General features: G+C 38.7%; 1 protein-coding gene across 5 annotated transcripts; it reads left to right on the top strand.

Annotated features, from left to right (window-relative positions):
• The first annotated feature begins 337 nt into the window (after positions 1 to 337).
• Positions 338 to 19,996, top strand: FERD3L (Fer3 like bHLH transcription factor). 5 transcript variants are annotated; one of them, XM_084978411.1, is made up of 4 exons: positions 398 to 1,096; positions 1,939 to 2,055; positions 16,858 to 17,840; positions 18,651 to 19,996. In XM_084978411.1, the coding sequence occupies exons 3-4, from the start codon at positions 17,466 to 17,468 to the stop codon at positions 18,708 to 18,710; spliced, it is 435 nt and encodes a 144-aa protein (XP_084834537.1). In that variant the 5' UTR covers positions 398 to 1,096; positions 1,939 to 2,055; positions 16,858 to 17,465; the 3' UTR covers positions 18,711 to 19,996. The 5 variants fall into 5 exon arrangements, with proteins under 5 accessions (XP_084834532.1, XP_084834537.1, XP_084834535.1 ...); XM_084978409.1 differs by having other exon boundaries at positions 405 to 1,096; positions 16,858 to 17,138; positions 17,380 to 19,996; XM_084978406.1 differs by having other exon boundaries at positions 338 to 1,096; positions 16,855 to 19,996.
• The last annotated feature ends 107 nt before the right edge of the window (positions 19,997 to 20,103 follow it).

Raw genomic sequence — 20,103 nt, 5'->3', positions numbered from 1 at the left:
TTATAGAACCTTAAAATGCAACATTTTAGGACCATATTTTACTGAGGTTATGCAAGTAATCCACTCAAGCTTTACTCAGGGTACAAACCATAGCCACATCCTACGGGGGCGGGGGGGGGGGAATTGCTCCCTCTGGATATTCCTGATGACGAGTAAGACTGGTTATTTAAATGTAAAAATAAATGTCTTGGTCTGGGTCGAAATATACTGAGAGAGAGAGAGAGAGTGGATTCTTATGACGTGAAAAGACAGGGAAGAAGTAACAACTAAATGCACAATGCCCAATACTTAGTAAGAGCGCAACAGTATTGTATCCCGCGGTGACCACGCCCTCGACGCCCACCAAGGAGGGCTTCCTAAGCCAGGGGGAGTCCAAGCAGCCCACCGCAGCCAACGCGCACCACGCACGACGACGCACGACGACGCAAGATGGAGACCTGCGCCAGGTGTGGCCTGGAGGAAGAGCACCCCAAGGCGGCGCCCGTGAGCTCCACCCGACCACAGTGCCAGGTCCCAGGAGTGGGCCGGAAGCTCCGCGGACCAGGAGACGACGCCCGCGTTGTCAGCGAGTCCCTACTACGCTGACTCAGACCCGGTCACCTATGCCCCACCCACCCCCAATCCAGGGGATTGGCCGAGGACCTGGAGGGCTTCTGCATCCCTCGTCGCCATCCGCTGACAACCTCAAGCCCCACCCCGCTCTCCCGCAGCCCACCCCAGCCAGCGTGGGCACGGCTGCCCCAAAATGTTGCCCATCCCACCGCCCAAGCTGCAGACCCGGTAGAAGGATTTGGCCTGCGAGGAAGTAAGTCCCAGGCCCACCTGAAGGCCAGCAAAGCGGCCCCCATAAGCCACTCCGAAAACTGCAGCCAAAACCAAGGGGCTAACCCGTGGGGCCAGTCCAGTCGGCCACTCGGCAACCAGAGCGAGCGTGGGCACAGGAGAGGGCGACGGCCCTGTTCGGGAACTCCTCAATCACCCAGAGGGGCATATGAGGCCTGAGTCAGCCTGTAGGGGCCCGCGTTTACCCAGAGGTGGCCTACCTGTCCAGCCGGAGCAGCAGCGAAACCCTGACGGATAGGAGCCCTTTCCGAAGGTGCGCAAGGACTGCTCTGTCGTGAGGGGCCAAGATGAGGAAGATGCATTAGTGGCTGCACCCACGTGCTACAGGCACGGAAACCTTAATGGGGCTATAAGCCCCAGGTGACCCTTTTTAACTTGATAGTATAGTATCAGTTGTGATAGAGCCCCTGGCCTGGTGAAAGGGAGATTGTTATGAGATCCGAGAGTCAATGAATAAAAATATGGCAGGCAGAGGAGAGAAAAATGAGTGGGGGAAAAGGCACAATGAAGATTTCTGGAAAAATCTAAGACATCCCCCAGTCTCACTCTATTATAATATTGTGTGTGTTTAGGATGTTTATTCTAAAGAGAGAAAGCAGATTGGCAACAGCTAACATCATGGTATTTCTTTCAATGTTATTAACTTTATTATTTTTTAATGTTATTGGGAGTATAGTTGATTTACAATATTGTGTTAGTTCCTTGGCATATATCTGTTGTTTACTTTATAAATTCCAAGGGCAGCACTGAACCATCTTACACTTTCTCTACACAGTTTTTGGTTTCCATGGCATACCAAGACCCAACCTAATATCCAAACAAGGTCAAAATCACCAGACTGTGAGCTAGTGTTAGAACAAAACAAATCTTACAAGTCTCATTTTACCTATAGAATATAGATAAACTCACAATAAATTTAATTTAATAATAAATTCTGACAATACAGTCAGAAACTTTAAAAACCATTCAACTATTTTTCTTCTCTAGAATCTTAAAAAATGTAAATATAATATCTAATCATTTATGCTATCTTCAGTGTGGCTTCTGTATTGTAACTCTACCATGTAACAAAGAAATTTATTGTATTCTTCCTAGTGGATTCTGGCTGAAGATAATCAACCTGGAGATAATGGTCCCAAGAGCCACTTCAGAGTCTGCTGACCATGGAGAAGAATAACAGCTCCTATCCACAGAACATAATTATAAATCCAGGTAGGAGTAACAGAGACTACCTTTTGAAGCCTGGGGAGATAGAGAAATAAACTGAGAGTGCATACATATGTGGGAGAAAAGTGTAAGGAGACTTGAGAACACTGCCGTGGATCTGGCCACTAGTTGGTGTGGCAACTTACTTTTGAAGCTCCTTTAAGTTAATGGGTGTGAATGAGCCACTGTGGCTCTAAAAGATGGAACAGGGTAGGCTCAAATTTGGATCTGAGAACTGTGCAGTATCCTGAGGAAATGTATGGGAAGGTCTAAGAGTAACAAAAGTGTGTAACAAACCACTTTGTCACATAAGATAACCGATAATGACATTAATGCCACTTGGATAGGATGAGGGGAAATTTGTTTTGAAAATCAGAATTTTCTCTTGGCATAGAGCAACCATTGTGAGAGTGCTCTGGAAGGTCATCATCTTCCAGGACCCACAGAGATAATGGCTTTCACCAAGATGATTTCCATTCACAATGCTAACCAATATGGAGATTCCATAATCCTCAAATGATAGCTATAAGAAGCCACAAAGAGGCTAAAGACAGGGGCAGGATAACCAGAAAACCCTGCCCCAGGAAGCTTGGTGAGTCAAGAAGCAGGAAAATGGTTAGGGAGCCTTTCACTTCAAAGTTGTTAGTTCAGACAGAGCCAGCATTTTTAAGCTTAAGTAAATCACTTGAATTTAAAGGAGATAATATAGGACAGAAATAAATCTAAATGATATCCTTGGTATCCTTGCTTTAAAAAAGTTATTTAATGGAAATACCTAGTGAGCTCAATACACTAGTCCTCATTGTAAAAAAAAAAAAAAAAAAAAAAAAAGTGATGAAAGCTTCCAAACAAAATGCAAATAAAACTGAAATTGAATTGTAAATTTCATAGAAAGACTCTGAAAATTACTGAACAAATATTAGGTTGCATTGTATGCTAGATGCTGGTACCAGAAAGATTACATGAGTTAGTGGGAAGTATTGTTAACTTGATACTCAAACCCCTGGGCTCTGACCCATGTTTGATCTTGTGAGCATTCACACGTTTGTGATCTCAATCATTTTAAGATACATTTGGAAAATGGAAAAATGAGAGAATCTTCTATATGGTTGTATTAAATGAGATGATACATACACAGCACTTAATACATAGTAAATATTCAAAAACACTTGTTATTACTGTTGTTATTATTATTATTATACTGTTCCTAAAGGAGCCCACAATCTAATGAGAAGGGAGGTAGTTATCATGTGTAATTCAGATTATAGTTTTCAAAATCCTGCTTATTCAATGTCTATAACCTGAAAAATACTAGTCAAGGCACTGGGGAATTCAGCTGAGAATCTGAGAATCGAAAAGATAAAATCCTGCCCTCATGGAATAAGTCAGTTTGGATCCTTTACAAGCAGATGCCGAGGCCCAGTTAAGAATGAAAGAGGTGTGTGTGTGTGTGTGTGTGTGTGTGTGTGTGTATGTGGCTAAAGACAAGGGCAAAATAACCCTCTCTCTCTGTGAGAGGGGGTGGGAGGAATGTGATTTAATGCCTCTAAAAAATAAATAGAGAGAAAGCAGAACTGGGTAAGAAAGCTTTTTGATTGTCATACACACATCAAACTGGTGAAAGGAAAGAGGTGAGGAAGCAGAACTGGTCAGAGAGAGCATTAGACTGTGATGCAGTTGTCTCAACAATATGGTGGAGAATTAAAGGGCCAAGGGAGACTGTCAGCTAACTACTGTTCCTCAGAACTGAATACCTTCTTTCTAGAAGAAAGATTTGAGCAATGCACCTCCTTGGATACTACAGTTCACCTTGTGGTACATGGCTTCACCTCTCCATATATGTGTTGAGTGGCAGCTCAGGGTACCAGTTGATTTCTTTTTGAGCAGAAATTTGGAAGAGAGAGATTAGTAGAACCAACTATAACCTCATCACTGCAGTTTTTCTTGTGATTTCAACTGGTACTTACTTTCTTCCTTTTCTACTCTCCATTCTAAATTCTTCCCACCCTCAACTATCATCTTCTCATTGTGGAGGTTTATCTAATGATATAACTCATGCCAGCTTTACAGGAGTCTGGGTCTGGTGATATTATCCTCATCAGTCATAATTAGAGAAGGGAGTGCCAGGAGGTATCACAGTGGATCACCTGAGTTCCATACATTTTCCTCCTGCTCATCATAGATCAGCAACTTCTCTTCCTATCTGATGATCCCTGGGCACTCCAAAGGTCCCATGGCACCAAAGCTTCTAATTCAACAAGACCTTTGCTGTCTTTGAAGCTCAACAACTCTAGGTATTGAGTCCTAAATTTGGTTTCCAAATTTTTCTTTTCTCCCAGTGATGGAGATAAAAACTTCTTGCCTTCACACTTCATTTTAAGTCATCTGTAAATTGCTTGAAAATTTTTATTATTCTTTTTTCACCATGACATCAGTGCAACTTATTAACAGCCAGTCAATTCCATTGTCCTTCAATGCATTGCATCCCTCATACTTTTCTAAAGACTGCATCATTATACTTCCCAAGGTAATCCCTTCCACTAGAATATCTTCCCTAATCCCCATCAATGAAAGTTTTAGCAAATGGACCACCACTTTATACCAGAAACTGTGTCTCACATACCATCCTGGATGGCAAGTCATTCATTTCCTAAATTCCAATCCTGCTTGCCACTTATTCAGGACACACTTCCTAGGTGACTGTCAGTTCAGATCTTCTAGAAAGGAGATGCTGAGATTGAGTTTGAAGTGCAAGAGGGTTGTGGTTGTTGTTGTTATAATAGTTGGTTTTGGGGGGGATAAGGTTGGTAAGTCCTATGAATGATAAAGGGGGAAAAACAGAATTGTGCTGAGAAAAAAACTGTGGCTTGAGACCACAATACTGATCTGACTTCTATAAAAAGAGAGAGAGAATAGGAATGAGAACTGTATAAGAAGAGCCTCAAACTATGATATAGAGCTGAAAAAAGCTCAGCAAACAAGAAACACGGAGTCCTGAAGCAAATATTCTCTATCGAGGAAGTCTCACATTGGGCAGAAATGACCAGGTACTTATTCTGTGGTGAGGCTGACCAGAAAGAGTATGGCCTCAGCTGGAATGCTGCAGTGGATCCCTTAATGCATCACTGTTGGTACATGTTGGCTAGTTGCAATCCTTACAGTTGAAAGAGAAATCCAGGCAATTCATTTCCATGGTTACCATTTGGAGTTCATATTCTAATGAGAGAAACTAAAAGTAGAAGTGAAAAAGTAAATATATACTGTGTCAGATACTTTGTGGGCAATGGAGAAAGATAAAGCAAGGTGAGAAGGTTAGGAAGTACAAGAGGGAGGAGGGGGAGACCTAGTTTATATAGGGTGGTCAGGGAGTGCTTCTATAATAAACTGGCATTATCCAAGGACCTGAAAGAAGAGATGGGGTGGGCTACATGGATGTCCGAGAGAAGAATATTGTCATCAGAGGCAAGAGAATTCCAAAGGCACTGAGCAAGATAACATGTCTGCATGTTTGGGGAGCAGCAAGAGACCAGCATGACTAAAACAGAGTAAAGGAGGAGGAAAATAAGAGTTCTCACAGGTATTAGGGTGGAAGAATAATGTAGCGTGCAAAATAGAGCGTTTTGAGACACAATGATGACTTTTACCTTGAGAGGAATAGAAACTTAGTGTCTCCACTTGACTGTATAATAAATAAAATTTAAGATGTTCAAAGCCAGTCTCTTGGTCTTCACCCTTCCCCAGATCTGTTTTCTGTGGAGTTTTTCTCCTTTCAGATATCACAACACTTTCTTTTACAGTTCCTCAGGCCATAAGCCTTGAGATCACCCTTGACTCTTTTCTTTCCTTCACACTCCACATACAATCCGTCAGTTAATCTTGTTGAATTTTCTTCAGAATTTATTCTGAATATATCTACTTCATATTACTGCGACCACTATTAACCTGGCCTGCTGAAAAACTGGTCAGGTCTCCCTGTCTCCCTCCTTCTTGTTTCCTGTAGAATTTATCCTCAACATAGTATCCAGAAGAATTATTTTAAGTAAAGTAAATAAGTAAATCTTCAAAAGTCTCCAACAGACACTATCTTACTCAAAGTAAAAGCCAGGTAAAAACCCTTAAATAGTTGAATAGACCCTGCCTCATTCTACCACACTGACTTCATCTCCTACTTTTCTTCCTTCCCTCAATTCTTTCTGTCTACTGGCCTCTGTGCTGTTCCTCCAGTATCCCAGCATCCTTCTACCTTATCTTTTCTGAAATTTCAGTTCTCTCACTTGATATGCACTTAACTACCTCCCTAGCACCTACAAGTATTTACTCAAATATCATCTTCCAATTAGACTTTTACATGATAACCATATTTGAAAAAGCATCCTGCCCCCAGCTTTCACTACTCATGATCCCATTTATATCCAGCAATTTGTCTCCAGAGCACTTATTACCCTCAACATGATAAAGAATTTTTAATATTTTCTATCTTGTTCACTGATGCATTCCAAACCTTTAGATCAGTGCCACGAGGATTAGGTACATCATGGGCATTCAGTAAAAATTTGTTGAAAAACATTGTATATAAATATAGTGTGCAATAAAGTTTATACAATAGAATAATAGATTGTAATTTGTATGTGTTGATGTGATTAGGATACTCATGTATATTAGTTTTAATACAGTTAATTTCATTTTCTTATTAAGCAAGATTGTTTTCTAATATATTATGCTGAACCAGCTTAAATTGCTTATTTTTTTAAGTTAAAAATTATGTGATTTTTTTGGTAGTTACATATGTTTCAACTTAATACTAATATTTCTCCCATATCATAAATGAATAGTATAATAGCAAAAAGGTTGAAAATTTATTAAATTATAAAACTGCACATAGAGTGTTAATCTCCAAATATACAGAGAACTTATGGACTTAAGATGAGTGTCAGACTTCTAACATTTATTGTAAAGGAGAGTCACTATTAAAAATAATACATAAAAATATAGTGTAGGAAATGAGGGAAAAAAGGAAATTATTTGGAGGTAGTATTTTATAACATCCTGAGGGATATTTTTGCTTTCACACCTCTCTAACTTTCCACATGTTTTTCAAAAAGAAGTGAAGAATTTGGAGAAAGTTCAAACAACAACTAATATAAGAACTAATATAATCAAAAATCTGGAAAATAGATTTATTCCAACAGCTAGCTGAAATGGAATTATTTCATATGAAGAGGAAAAACCTGAGGCAAAAAATTAATAACTGATTTTAAGCAGCTTTTACATGTAATACTTTATATATAAAGTGGCATATCTATCCGTTTAATCTTTCAAATCATGATCTAGTGCCAGCAGAAAACCCACCACTGCAAAGGAGAGGATCCAAGATAATACTGAAAGTATATTCTTTCTCACATATTGATCTGTATTTGAGAGGTTCTGCTCTACTTCGTTAGATAATTTCAAGTCCCAGTTTCCTGTTGCTTTGCCATCCCCTAGGGCAGAAGTCAGCAAACTACAGCCCAAGAATCCTAAAAATTCTGCCTGGCAGCTACTTTTGTAAATAAAATTCTACTGGAACTCAGCTATACCCATTAATTTTTGTATTATCTATGGCTGTTTTCACACTAAAATGGTAGAGTTGTGTGGTTGTGACAGAGAACAGCAAAATGTAAAATAAGTACTATCTGGACTTCTACAGAAAACATTTTCTAACCCCTGCCATAGGGTGATGTCTATATGGTACAGTGCTAGTTCGCCACCAAGTATCCACTTTCCAGTCTATGGGAAGAAGGCAAATAATTTTTTTTCAAGAAACCAACTTAAACTTAAACATATCACTTCTCATTTATCCCAATGGTATAAATTCAGTGGGGCCCAGCTAAAGTATGTGTGGGTGGGCCTATTACCAACAAGAAAAAGGTTAAGTGGATACAGGAGAATAATGAGATGTTTCTACCACTGTTGTCTCCAGCAAAAAGAAAGGTGTGTCTATGGAAATAAGGATGGAAAGGATAAACCTCTTGAAACAGCTGCCCTCTTCATTGAATGAATGAATTTTGACAATGAGAAGTAATTCACAAAGTAGAAGCCTGAACTGTCAAGAAACTTTGCCTTTTCCTAGCTTATTCCTAGATAAATGTAATTCACCCAGAACCTAGTAATACTAGTATTTTAAAAAGCAGATTATTGAACCTGGCATTTGTTTTCAGTGACTAGAAATAACTCTTTAATCTCTGCAGTGGTAGCTTTAACATGGTATGTATGCCTCCCATCCAGCCTCTTCTTATTATTCTTCAGTATAATTTCAAAGACAGTAGCTGCAGTCTCAAATGCTTCAGGAGCATTTTTATACTCCCTGACCCATATATATGCACACATAAACAAAATACATACTCAACAATTTCACATTCACTTATATTTTTGAGTGCCTTATCTTAGCAAGTCTCCACATTAGGAGTCCAGGGAATGTGGAGACAGGCTTATCAAATAGAGAAGGGATCGGCAAACTACAGTTCAAGGACTAAATCTAGCCTACTGCAAACTATGTAAATTAAGTTTTAGAAAACACATTCATTCTTAGTCATTTACATATTGTAATAACTACTTTTATACTAGAAAGGCTAAGTTGATTAGTTCAACAGAGACTATGACCTGTAAAAAGTGTAAATTATTTATTAATTTTCCATTAAAGAGGAAGTTTGCCAATTCCTGTACTCTGGCATTCTGAGGAGCCCTTACTTTCATTTGAACTCAGAATTTTAATGAGAATTACAAATGTTAATTTGAATGTAAGCAGGAATTTCTTAAATCTAAATATTTTCAAACCATATAATTGATTTTGTTTTACATTTCTTTAATGTTTTCCAAGAGCTTCTAAAGACACAGAAGGTACTCATTTCATTGGGAATATTTTCATATAATGAGTAAGTTTAATGAGGAAAGGATGGATTTTTCACTAATGCTACTGTGTTAATTGGATGTTCAATTGAAAACCAAATAAATCTCAGCCACCACCTCTATTACTCATACCATACAAAAATCACTTCTAGGAAGTTCTAAATATGAGAGGGGAAAAAAAGCTTTTAGAAGAAAACAAATAAGAATGTCTTCATCACTTTGGAATAGGTTAAGATTTCTTAAACATGACATAAAGAGTACTATGAAGAATAAAATGATAATTGGGGCTATATGAAAGCTGAAAACTTCTGAACAAAATCCAGAACACTGATAACACCAAATGCTGGTGAGGATATGGAGCAACAGAAACTCTAATTCATTGTTGATGGGAATGCAAAATGTTACAGCCACTTTGGAAGACAGTTTACCAACTTCTTATAAAACTAAATATACTTTTAACATTCAGTCCAACAATCCATGCTTCTTGGTATTTATACAGAGGAGTTGAAAATTTAGCTCCACACAAAAACTTGCACATGGATATTTATAGAAGCTATATTCATAATTGCCAAGAGTTGGAAGCAGCCAAGATATCCTTCAGTAGGTGAATGGAGAAATAAACATCCAGACAAAGAAATATTATTTAGTGCTAAAAGGAAATGAGCTATAAAGCCACGAAAAGACATGAAGGAAAATTAGATATATATTTGTAAGTGAAAGAATCAAATCTGAAAAAGCTGATTCCAACTATATGACATTCTGGAGTAGTCAAAGCTATAGAGACAATAAAAAGATCAGTAATTTTTTTTGGGGGAGTAGAGGATGAATAGGCAGAACACAGAATTTCTAGTACTTTCTAGTGAAAGTACTCAATTATAATGATACACATATATCATTAAACATGTGTTCAAACCATAGAATGTACAACATCAGGAGTGAACCCTAAGATAGAACTATGGACTTTGGTAATTATAATGTAGGTTCATCAACTGTAAAAAATGTACCCCACTGGCAGGAGATGTTGAAAATGAGGAAGGTTATTCCTCTGTGGGGACAGGATGTATATGGGAAATCGCTGTACCTTTCCTTCATTTTTACTCTAATCCTTAAATTTCTCTAAAAATTTTGTCTTAATAAAAATAAATACAAATTGGAGTTCCCATCGTGGCTCAGCAGAAACGAATCTGACTAGCATCCATGAGGACACAGGTTCGATCCCTCGCCTTGCTCAGTGGGGTAAGGATCTGGCGTTGCCAGGAGCTGTGGTATAGGTTGCAGATGCAGCTGGGATCCTGCGTTGCTGTGGCTGTGGTGTAGGACAGCAGGTATAGCTCCAATTTGACCCCTATACTGGAAACCTCCATATGCTGTGGGTGTGGCCCTAAAAGGACAAAAGACAATAAATAAATAAATAAATAAATAAATTGTTTTCATGAAGAAAGATAATCATTAGGATAATGAAGAAGAATGTCAGAGTAGGGAGAAGATATTTTTTAATGCATATATATGACATAGGACTCATACCCAAATAGATTTACAAATAAATAAAAAATTATAAAAATTAGCAAAACTTTTGAGCAGGCACTTTACCATAGAACCAGTACCTAATTAGCCAATATGAAAAGGCTCTCAATTTCTTTTGTCATCAGGGAAATGCATATCAAACCACAATGTAATATGTATGCACATCTTCAGAATGGCTTGAAAATGCCAACAGTTGAAAAGGATGTGAATAAACTAGAATTCTAATGCATCACTGATGACTGTGTAAATTATTACAACAATTTTTGAAAACAATTTATCAGTAACTACTAAAGCTGAACATATACATAACCTCTTCTCCTTTAGATGTATGTCAAATAGGAATGCATAAATGGGAGTTCCCGTCGTAGCGCAGTGGTTAACGAATCCGACTAGGAACCATGAGGTTGTGGGTTCCGTCCCTGCCCTTGCTCAGTGGGTTAACAATCCGGCGTTGCCTTGAGCTGTGGTGTAGGTTGCAAATGCGGCTCAGATCCCATGTTGCTGTGGCTCTGGCGTAGGCCAGTGGCTACAGCTCCGATTCGACCCCTAGCCTGGGAACCTCCATATGCCACGGGAGCGGCCCAAGAAATAGCAAAAAAAAAAAAAAAGAAAAAAAAAAGGAATGCATAAATGTTCTTACCAAAGTTATATACGAAGTTATATATATAGCTATTTGTAATAGATTAAAAACTGCGAACTACTCAAATGTCCATAAACAGGAAAAGATATAGTCACTCAATGAAATACTTCGCAACAATGAGAATAGTATACATGAATTTCATTTTAAAATGTTGAGTGAGGAATTCCTGTCATGGTGCAGCAGAAACAAATCCAACTAGGAACCATAAGGTTGTGGGTTTGATCCCTGGCCTTGCTCAGGGGGTTAAGGATTTGGCATTGGTGTGAGTTATGGTGTAGGTCACAGATGCGGCTCAAATCTGGCATTGTTGTGGCTCCAGCGTAGGCTGGCTGCAACAGCTCTGATTAGACCACTAGCCTAGGAACCTCCATATGCCATGGGTGCAGCCCTAAAAAGACAAAAGACAAAAAAAAAAAATGTTAAGTAAAAGAGAGTTCCCTTGTGGCACACTGGGTTAAGGATCTAGCACAGTCACTGCAACACCTTGGATCACTGCTGTGGTATGGGTTTGTTCCCTGGCCCAGGAACTCCTACATTTCACGGGCATGGCCAAATAAATAAAGAGAGCAGACCTGCTTTGTTAACTCTTAAAAAATTAATAAATAAAACAAAATGCTGAGTGGAAGATACAGAAGAATAAACAAGTTATAGTTTATTCTTATGTACTGCTCAAAAATTGGCTAAATTAATTTTGGAAGTCAAGCATAATACCTTGGAGAGTGATATTTTGGAAAGTGTTCTGTGACTGGATATGGGTACAAGATTGTGGGAGAGACTAAAATAGTCTCAAGCTGTATACTTAATATTTACCTGTTTTTACATCATCTCTAACTTTAGTGGTGCACTTTATTTCTCATTTTGGGAACTGGTTTTATGGGTATGTTTATTTTATTAGAATTCACTAAGTGGCACATATATGACTGGTGAATTTTTAAGTATATGTATTAAACTTCAAAAGAAATTTACCTAGAAATTCCCTGATGGCCAAGCCCAGTTAAGGACTCAGCATTATCACTGCTGTGGCTTAGGTTCAATCCCTAGTCCAGTAATTTCCACATGCCACAGGAAAAAAATAGTTTACCATTAAAATAGAAAAATAAAATAGATCAATATACATTCTTCTAACTCTAAAATTAGCCATAGCTATAAACCATGAAAATTTGTCTTTTATTTATGTGGTGTATCACACTGACTGATTTTGCATATGCTGAACTATCCTTGTGAACTTGGGGTGAATCCCACTCGGTCATAGTGTATGAACTTTTTTATGTGTTGCTGGATTTGGTTTGCTAATATTTTGTTGAGAATTTTTGCATCTATATTCATCAAAGATATTGGCCTATAATTTCATATTTTGGTTGTGTCCTTGTCTGGTTTTTTGTATTGGACTAGTGGGGGCTTCATAGAATGTCACTGGCAATATTCATTCCCTCCTTTTCAATTTTTTGGAAGAGTTTGAGAAGGATGGCTACAAGTTCTTTTTTGTATGTTTGGTAGAGTTCGCCTATGAGGCCATCTGGGCCTGGACTTTTGTTTGTAGAGGGTTTTTTAATTACAAATTCTATATCACTTCCAGTGATCAGTCTGTTCAAGTTATCTGTTTCTTCTTGATTAAATTTTAGTAGGCTATATATTTCTAGAAACTTGTCCATTTATTTTGGGTTGTTGAATTTATTGGCATGTAACTGTTCATAGTGTTTCCTTATGGTTTTTGTATTTCTGCAGTGTCAGTTGTTATGTCTCCTTCTTCATTTCTTTTTTTGTTTATTTGGGCTCTATTTTCTTCTTGGTGAGCCTGGCCAGAGGTTTGTCAATCTTACGTACCCCTTTGAAGAACCAGCCCTCAACTTTGTTGATTTCTTCTATTGTTTCTTTAATCTTTATTTTATTTATTTCCTCTGTGATCTTTATTATTCCCTTCCTTCTGATAATTTTAGGTTTTGTTTCTTCTTTTTCTAATTCTTAAGTAGTAGGCTATATTGTTTATTTAAGATTTTCCTTGTTTTTTGAGGAAGGCCTGTATCATTATTCCCTCAGAGAACTGCTTTCACCACATCTCATAGGCTTTATATAGTTGTGTTTTCATTGACATCTGTCTCAACATATTTTTTAATTTCCTCTTTGACTTCATTATTGACCCATTGTTCATTTGTTGGCCACACCTTTGGCACATAGAAGTTCCTGGCTCAGAAATTGAACCCTTGCCACAGCAGTTATCTGAGCTGCTTCAATGACAACACCAGATCCTTAACCCACTAGGCCACAAAGGAACTCTGACCCATTGGTTTTTTAGTAGCATGTTGTTTAGTCTCCATGTAGTCATTTTTTTCTCCTTTCTTTTTCTGTGGTTGAATTCTAGTTTGATGCCATTGTGGTCAGAAAAGATGCTTAAGATAATTTTTATATTCAAACATTTGTTGAGGCTTGTTTTGTGTTTTAACGTATAGTCAGTCCTTGAAAATGTTCCATGTGCACTTGAAAAGAATGTGTATTCTGTTTTTTATTTTTTTGGATATAATGTCCTAAAAAATATCAATTAATTCTAGCTGTTCCATCATTTAGGATGTGTTCTATCATTTGGATGTAATGTCCTGAAAATATCTATTGTCTAGCTATTCAGAGATTATTTAGGATCTCTGTTGCCTTATTGATATTCTTTCTAGAAGATTTGTCCATTGATGTGAGTGTGGTGTTAAAATCTCCTACTGTTACTGTCTGTATTCCTGTCAATTTCTCCCTTTAGGTCCATTCATATTTGTTTTATGTATTTGGGTGCTCCTATATTCACTGCATATATGTTGATGAGTGTAAAAATCTTCTTGTATTGATCCTTTTATTTTTATATAGTATCCTTCTTTATCTGTCTTTATGGCCTTTGTTTTGAAGTCTATTTTGTCTGGTATGAGTATTGTAATGCCTCCTTTCTTGTCGTTTTTGTTTGCATAAACCGTGAATAACTTGAAATGGAGAAAGAAGAGAATGTAGGCTCCTTCTCTGTGTCAGCTAAGGGAGTATCTCTCTGCAATCATGACAAACATCTACCTCTGTTCTGTTTTATCATTTTCCCTAAAATTGCTTAATATTTCTGTAAGAGTAACAAAAGGGACATGAAGCAAGGAGGTAAAAGGAAGAGTCTTAATAAATTTGGGAGAGTTAGATGTTTGCTTTAATCTTTGGATACTTTATCTACCTTTCCTTAACACTCTTAATCCCATGCTCCAGCCCCCTTAAGAATAATTGCTCAAGTTATTCTTGGTCACTTGGTTTTTTGTTTGTTTGTTTGTTTGTTTTTGTTTTTTGGTTTTTTTTTTTTTTTGCTTTTATTCTGAATACAAGAAAATAGTACAGATCTTCCTCAACTTAGAGTGGGATTGAATCCAGATTAACATATCATAAATTGAAAATATAAAAAGTCAAAATGTGTTCAATACACCTAACCATCATAGCTTAGCCTAGCCTACCTTAAACATTCTCAGAACATTTACATTAGCCTATGTTTGAGCTCAGTTATCTAACACAGAGCTTATTTTACAATAAAGTGTTAAATATCTGCTCTGAAAGTGAAAAACAGAATAGTTGTATGGGTACGGAAAGGTTTTACCTATATGGGTATCACATTTCTGCCTGGGAGCTGTGTTTTAGTAGATACTGCCCAGCAACACAAGAGCCATATCACACTGCATGTTGCTAGCCAGGGAAAAGATCAAAATTCAGAATTTGAAGTATAGTTCATACTGAATGTTTATTGCTTTTGAACCATAGTAATCAAAAAATAATTTAAGTCGAACCATGGTAAATCAAGGACCATCTGTGTACAAAAAATGTTTAATGTTTAATCGGGATGTCCAATAGTGATAAAATAGGTAATAAACTAAGCAAAACTGATTGTCATTTCAGAATCATTTCCTAAAACATCTTGAGCAAAATTTGTTGAGGGCTTAACAAAACTCTTTTAAAAAGCCTCTAAGTAGGTCAGTGAATAATTATAAACTATCTATGGGCCTAGAACCCAAAGGAATCAAGTTTGAACTTAACTTCTTTTAATCTTCAGTTGGATTTTCTAAGGATGTTTCTCTCTTAACTTTCAAATATAGAAATGAAAATAATGGTTCCTTCCAGTGAGACGGATTGTTTTCGACCATATAGTAAATTTAAATTTCTATCATGTTTCCCTTCATTAAATGTCCTAATGTATATTTGGTGTAGAACTGGATTCATACTTGGTGAGGTATTTATTCCAGTATATATGCACTTAAATGGGAAAAAATAAGTCATGAGAAACATTCAGCAACTAAAAACTATAAAATTTGTCCAAATACTTAATAACAGATTAAGTTAAACAAGAGTTAGAAAACATGTTGCTGCTTGTCAAAACAGAAATTAATCCTCTCATTTACTTATTCCTAAGCCACTGTCGAAATTTCAATTCTTTTTTATTTTTCAGTCTTCTCTTTGAAAAGAAATTAAGTAAAAAGTAAATAGGTAATCATAATCAAAGATCTTATTCTCATTAACATCTTGCAGGACCACTAATTTTGATTCTTTTCTGCATGAGTTACCACAATGCAAATTGTGGAGAGTGAAGAGTAAACACAAGAGAAAAAAAAAAAAAATTAAAGGACAAAAGAGCAAGGGAGAGCCCAGACACAAATGGGTTAAAAAAAGAAGAAGAAAGGAAAAAGAAGACTCCAAGATGATGTTGCTTTTCTAGTATCTGAAAGTGATTGCTGGGATGCTAAGAAAAAAAAAAAAAAGAAAGAAAGAAAAAGGAAGTGTGCTTACCTGTTAGAAATAGGCGGTTTCTCTGGGAGCTGTCCAATGTACTAACTGAACCATCATAGTCACAACTTACCTCTTTAATAGAAATTGATGTCCTAGGCGATTTTCCCTTGAACCAAGATGTTTCTATACTCATCTTTTTAGGCTGTTTCTTCTAATACATATTTAAAATGATTTTTCTAATATATTGTTTTGCCACATGGTGTCTTCTTGAAAATCCTTACACTCAATAATTAAATAAATATAAGTACTGGCAAACAAAGAAGGAAAAATGAACCCTTCTTTGTTAAAAAAAAAAATATATATATATGAAGTTATGTGAAATCAGCAAAAGAAATTTTATTTTTGCTATCCTAAATTTAAAATATTTTTTCATATCAAAGGTGATCTAAAGATAGCCAAAATCTCTCTTAACTAGAATTAATAAAGAATATTTTCCTCTCAAATCTTATAAGGTGGTACAATGAGGAAACAAACCAGATGCAAGTGTCAGGAGTTTTCTTTGTTCACAAATATCAATCAGCAATTTAAAATTTGAAAGGCTTCTCAACAGAGGAATGAGCTGGTGGACCAATTGGCTTCTGAAAGGGTGAATCACAGTTTTGAAAAGGAGATTGAAGTTGTTTTGTTTAGGGGAGGGTTTGCTTTGCCTCCCACACTGGGATTATACAGTGAATCATGCTGGGAGAAAATGTTCTGAGCTTCTCCTTTTCATTTTACTGCCATCATAACTTTGCCCTCTAAATAAATTCCTTTACATAGGTAGGAGTTAAAGGTAAGGAAAGGAAAGCCAAGTATCTTAATTGTTAGATTGATTACAACAAAACAGATTTTAGAAGTTGGGGTTTGTAATGCAGCGGGAGAGCTGTTTATGATGCAGTGGAAAGAGAAAGCCGGTTCCAACAGCGACTCTGGGGAATGCACTCTCCTCTCCCCTACAGTGCTTACTTAAGCTAATGGAAGATCTTTCCTTTCAGTAGCTGCTGCACCGGGATACCAGACAAACAGCTCCCCTTGACCCCTGGCAGACAGGGCCCCTCTTCAGGACATCATTAAAAGCACATGCACTTGTTTCACACCCAGCGGCAGCCTAGGGTGGCAAGATTCAGAGCTCACACTCTGAAGCCAAGGAGAAGCCAGAGCGGTGGAAAACATCCTTGCTTTGAAAACCCAAAGATAAATTAAAGAACTACATGAGATAAGGAGCCTGAAGAATATTAGTTGGCTGGGGGGATGTGGAGAGACACAAAAAGCACAGCAGGTAAGAGCTGGGGTTGTTGCCAAGAAGGAACTGTCTCAGGTGATGCAGTGAAAGGGATCTCAGAATTGGAGGCCTGTCCCTTTGAGTCTTCTGTGCGTGCTCAAGCTTGTCTTCTTCCATCAGTTTCCAGAGGAGAGGAGGGATGTTGTCAGAGCCTACCCTATCTGTGCAACTAATCCTGTTATCAGCTTGGTTATAAATATTAATGTCCCTTGGCCCTTCTCTGATGCTGCTGCTTCAGATTTTAGGCTCTTAGGAAGCCCTTCATCAGTCTTGCCTTTACCTTGGAGAAACCGATGAGACGCAGGGCCAAGCCAAGCCGACCAGATGGCAGCCTATCCCCAGAGCTGCGTGGACGCCACCGTGCTGGACTTCGTCGCAGACCTGTCCCTAGCCTCTCCGGGGCACCCTCTCCTCTGCGACTTCGCACCGGGGGTCCCCTATGCGGACCACCAAGACCTTGTGCTCCAAGAGGGAAGAGCCAGAAGTTTACCGCGTTTTGAGGAGGAGGATCCAGAAGAGGAGGGGGAAGTAGAAGAGGGCGAAGACGAGGAGGTAGAGGAGGCCGGGAGAGGCGCCTCCCTGCTGGGTCGCCCTAAGAGGAAAAGGGTGATCACCTACGCCCAGCGCCAAGCCGCCAACATCCGCGAGAGGAAGCGAATGTTCAACCTCAACGAGGCCTTCGACCAGCTGCGGAGGAAGGTACCCACGTTTGCTTACGAGAAAAGGCTGTCCCGAATCGAGACCCTACGCCTGGCCATCGTCTACATTTCCTTCATGACTGAGCTCTTAGAGAGCTTTGAGAAAAAGGAAACCGGCTGAGCTAGTGTGGAATGGAAGTGTCTGCCCCCTCTTCACTGGGCGCGCGGGCATGGGGTGTTTCGCGACCGGCAGTGGGTGTGGCTGAAAGGCCAGGGAGAAAGCTCCAAGACCTAACAAAAGTCTGGCCTTCTGGAGCTTGTTTTGCGATGATAAAATCCCCACAGCCCTTGAGAAGCTTGGAGGCCGTGGAGTTAATGCAGACGCGATTGCTCTGAATGGAGTCTGGGGCGGGAGCGGGCGGGGCATATTAAGGTAGTTAAGGAGTTGGGGCGGTCCTCAGCCCGCGCCCAGGAGCAGTCTATATCAAGTGGGTGGGAAGTTAATCCTCTCTGCAGTTCAGCGGTCTCTGTGAGTCTGATCTCTCCGAGTGTGTGTGTGTGTGTGTGTGTGTAAAAGAAACTTTTTTTTTTGCCTCAGAGTCGGTGCTGAGCCAAGTCAGGCAGGCACGCCGCTCCGGACTATGCTTTTTAGATAAGTCCTGGAGCAGAAACTCGCGAGAAATTGCGGGTTATGGGGTTCTCTGAGAGGCCAAGGGGTGCCAAGTCTATCGTCCGATCCTCTTAGGGTTGTCAGGAGGCAGAAAGAAGGGACTGAAAAAGGAAAAGGAGTCAAAGCGATGAAATATCTCTAACACAGAACACCATTCTGCCTTCTCTTCCTCTCCACCTTCTCCCTTACCCTCCCCCTCAGGCTCAAAACTTCAACCCAGTCCCTGTCCCTCCAGTAGCCCGACGCCCGAACCTGAGGTGACGGGGAGGAGGAGGGGACAGCCCTTTCTCACGCACTGGGAGCGCACCTAGACTCGCGGGGTATCTTAGATGCTCTGAACCTTTGCTGCCTGAGGATGCTTCCCCTGTTTCCTACCCAGGGAAAAGGACCGGGTCGTCCCAGGAGCTGCGCCACCTGAGCGCGCACGAAAAATTTTAGGGGTGCGTAGAGAAAGATAGCTTTTATTCTAGTTGCATCTAGGGACAGGGAAGAAAAAAGTCAGAAGAGGAGATGCATTCCACCGCTTTGCCAAAATGTGTATGATGGAGATGAGGTTTGAAATAGAACCATGCTGAGGATCTGCCTCCAGTTTGGCGGATCTGCCATTCCACAATTCTTCCTTTGGGGGAACCTGCTAACACCTAGACTGGGGTCCTTCAGGTAGGAGTTGGTAAGTGAGGAGGGAAACTGAAATGAATAGTGCCCACCTAACTTTAAAGTCAGTAATCCTAAAAATAAACCCTGTTGTCTCAACACTTTATTTTGCTCCTCACTTCGCACATCCTTGCACTCGGCGATTCGCCTATCATACTTTTAGAAATATGATTCATTTTATTAAGAAGTAATATATACTAATCCTTAAAAGTTTGGAAAATAAAATTTTAAAAAGAAATAAAATTTGAATCACTTCATATTACTACACATCAGTTTTATCTATTTCCTTCTAGTCTTTTTTTATACAGATATAAATTCAATGTGTTTAACACATTTGGGATAGTTTTGGAATTTATCCACTCAGCACTATAGAATGAGAACTTTCCCCTTGATGTTAAATATCATGCGAACATAATTTTGATTACTGTGTTTTATTGTCACATCCATATATTACATCTAACTCCAGTCCTTTACAGATAGCTAAGATATTTTCTTTAAAAAAAAAAAAAGTAATAATGCGAGGAACATTCTTATAAATGTCTTCTCTGCCTATAATTTCCTGATATTAGGTAGCCGGAAGTGAAATTTCTGCGTCAAATGAACATTTAAGTTTGTGGCTACAAATGGCCAGATTGCCTTCCAAGTAGATCTGCCAGTTCACACTCCCTCTTACTATTATTGCAGGATCTACTTGTCTCTAAGATTCCTTCATGTAAAACTTTTCCTAGTTTTTCTATCTATAGGAACTGATAGTTCTGAAATGATTACTCTCTCAAAGATGGTGTCTTACTTGACTGTATCTTTTCACCAGGATTGTTTCACCTCTGTCATAAGAACAAGATATACAAGTAAGAGAAAAAAAATGTAACCAACTAAACCAAACAACAACAAAACCAGGGAGTGTTTTGGGGTTTTTTTTTGTTTTGTTTTGTTTTTAATTCTCTAGCATCTTTACTAAAAGTGAAAAATGGACAATAACCTCTATATCCATTTTATAAAA

The sequence above is a fragment of the Sus scrofa genome, chromosome 9 (assembly GCF_054392235.1).
Source record: "Sus scrofa isolate SSC_HxYL_T2T_F1_AM1 chromosome 9, Sscrofa_HxYL_maternal_Yorkshire_Landrace_v2.0, whole genome shotgun sequence".
Classification (NCBI taxonomy): Eukaryota; Metazoa; Chordata; class Mammalia; order Artiodactyla; family Suidae; genus Sus; species Sus scrofa.
The sequence above is the reverse complement of the archived record's forward strand: the minus strand, read 5'-3'. Positions and strand labels throughout refer to the sequence as shown.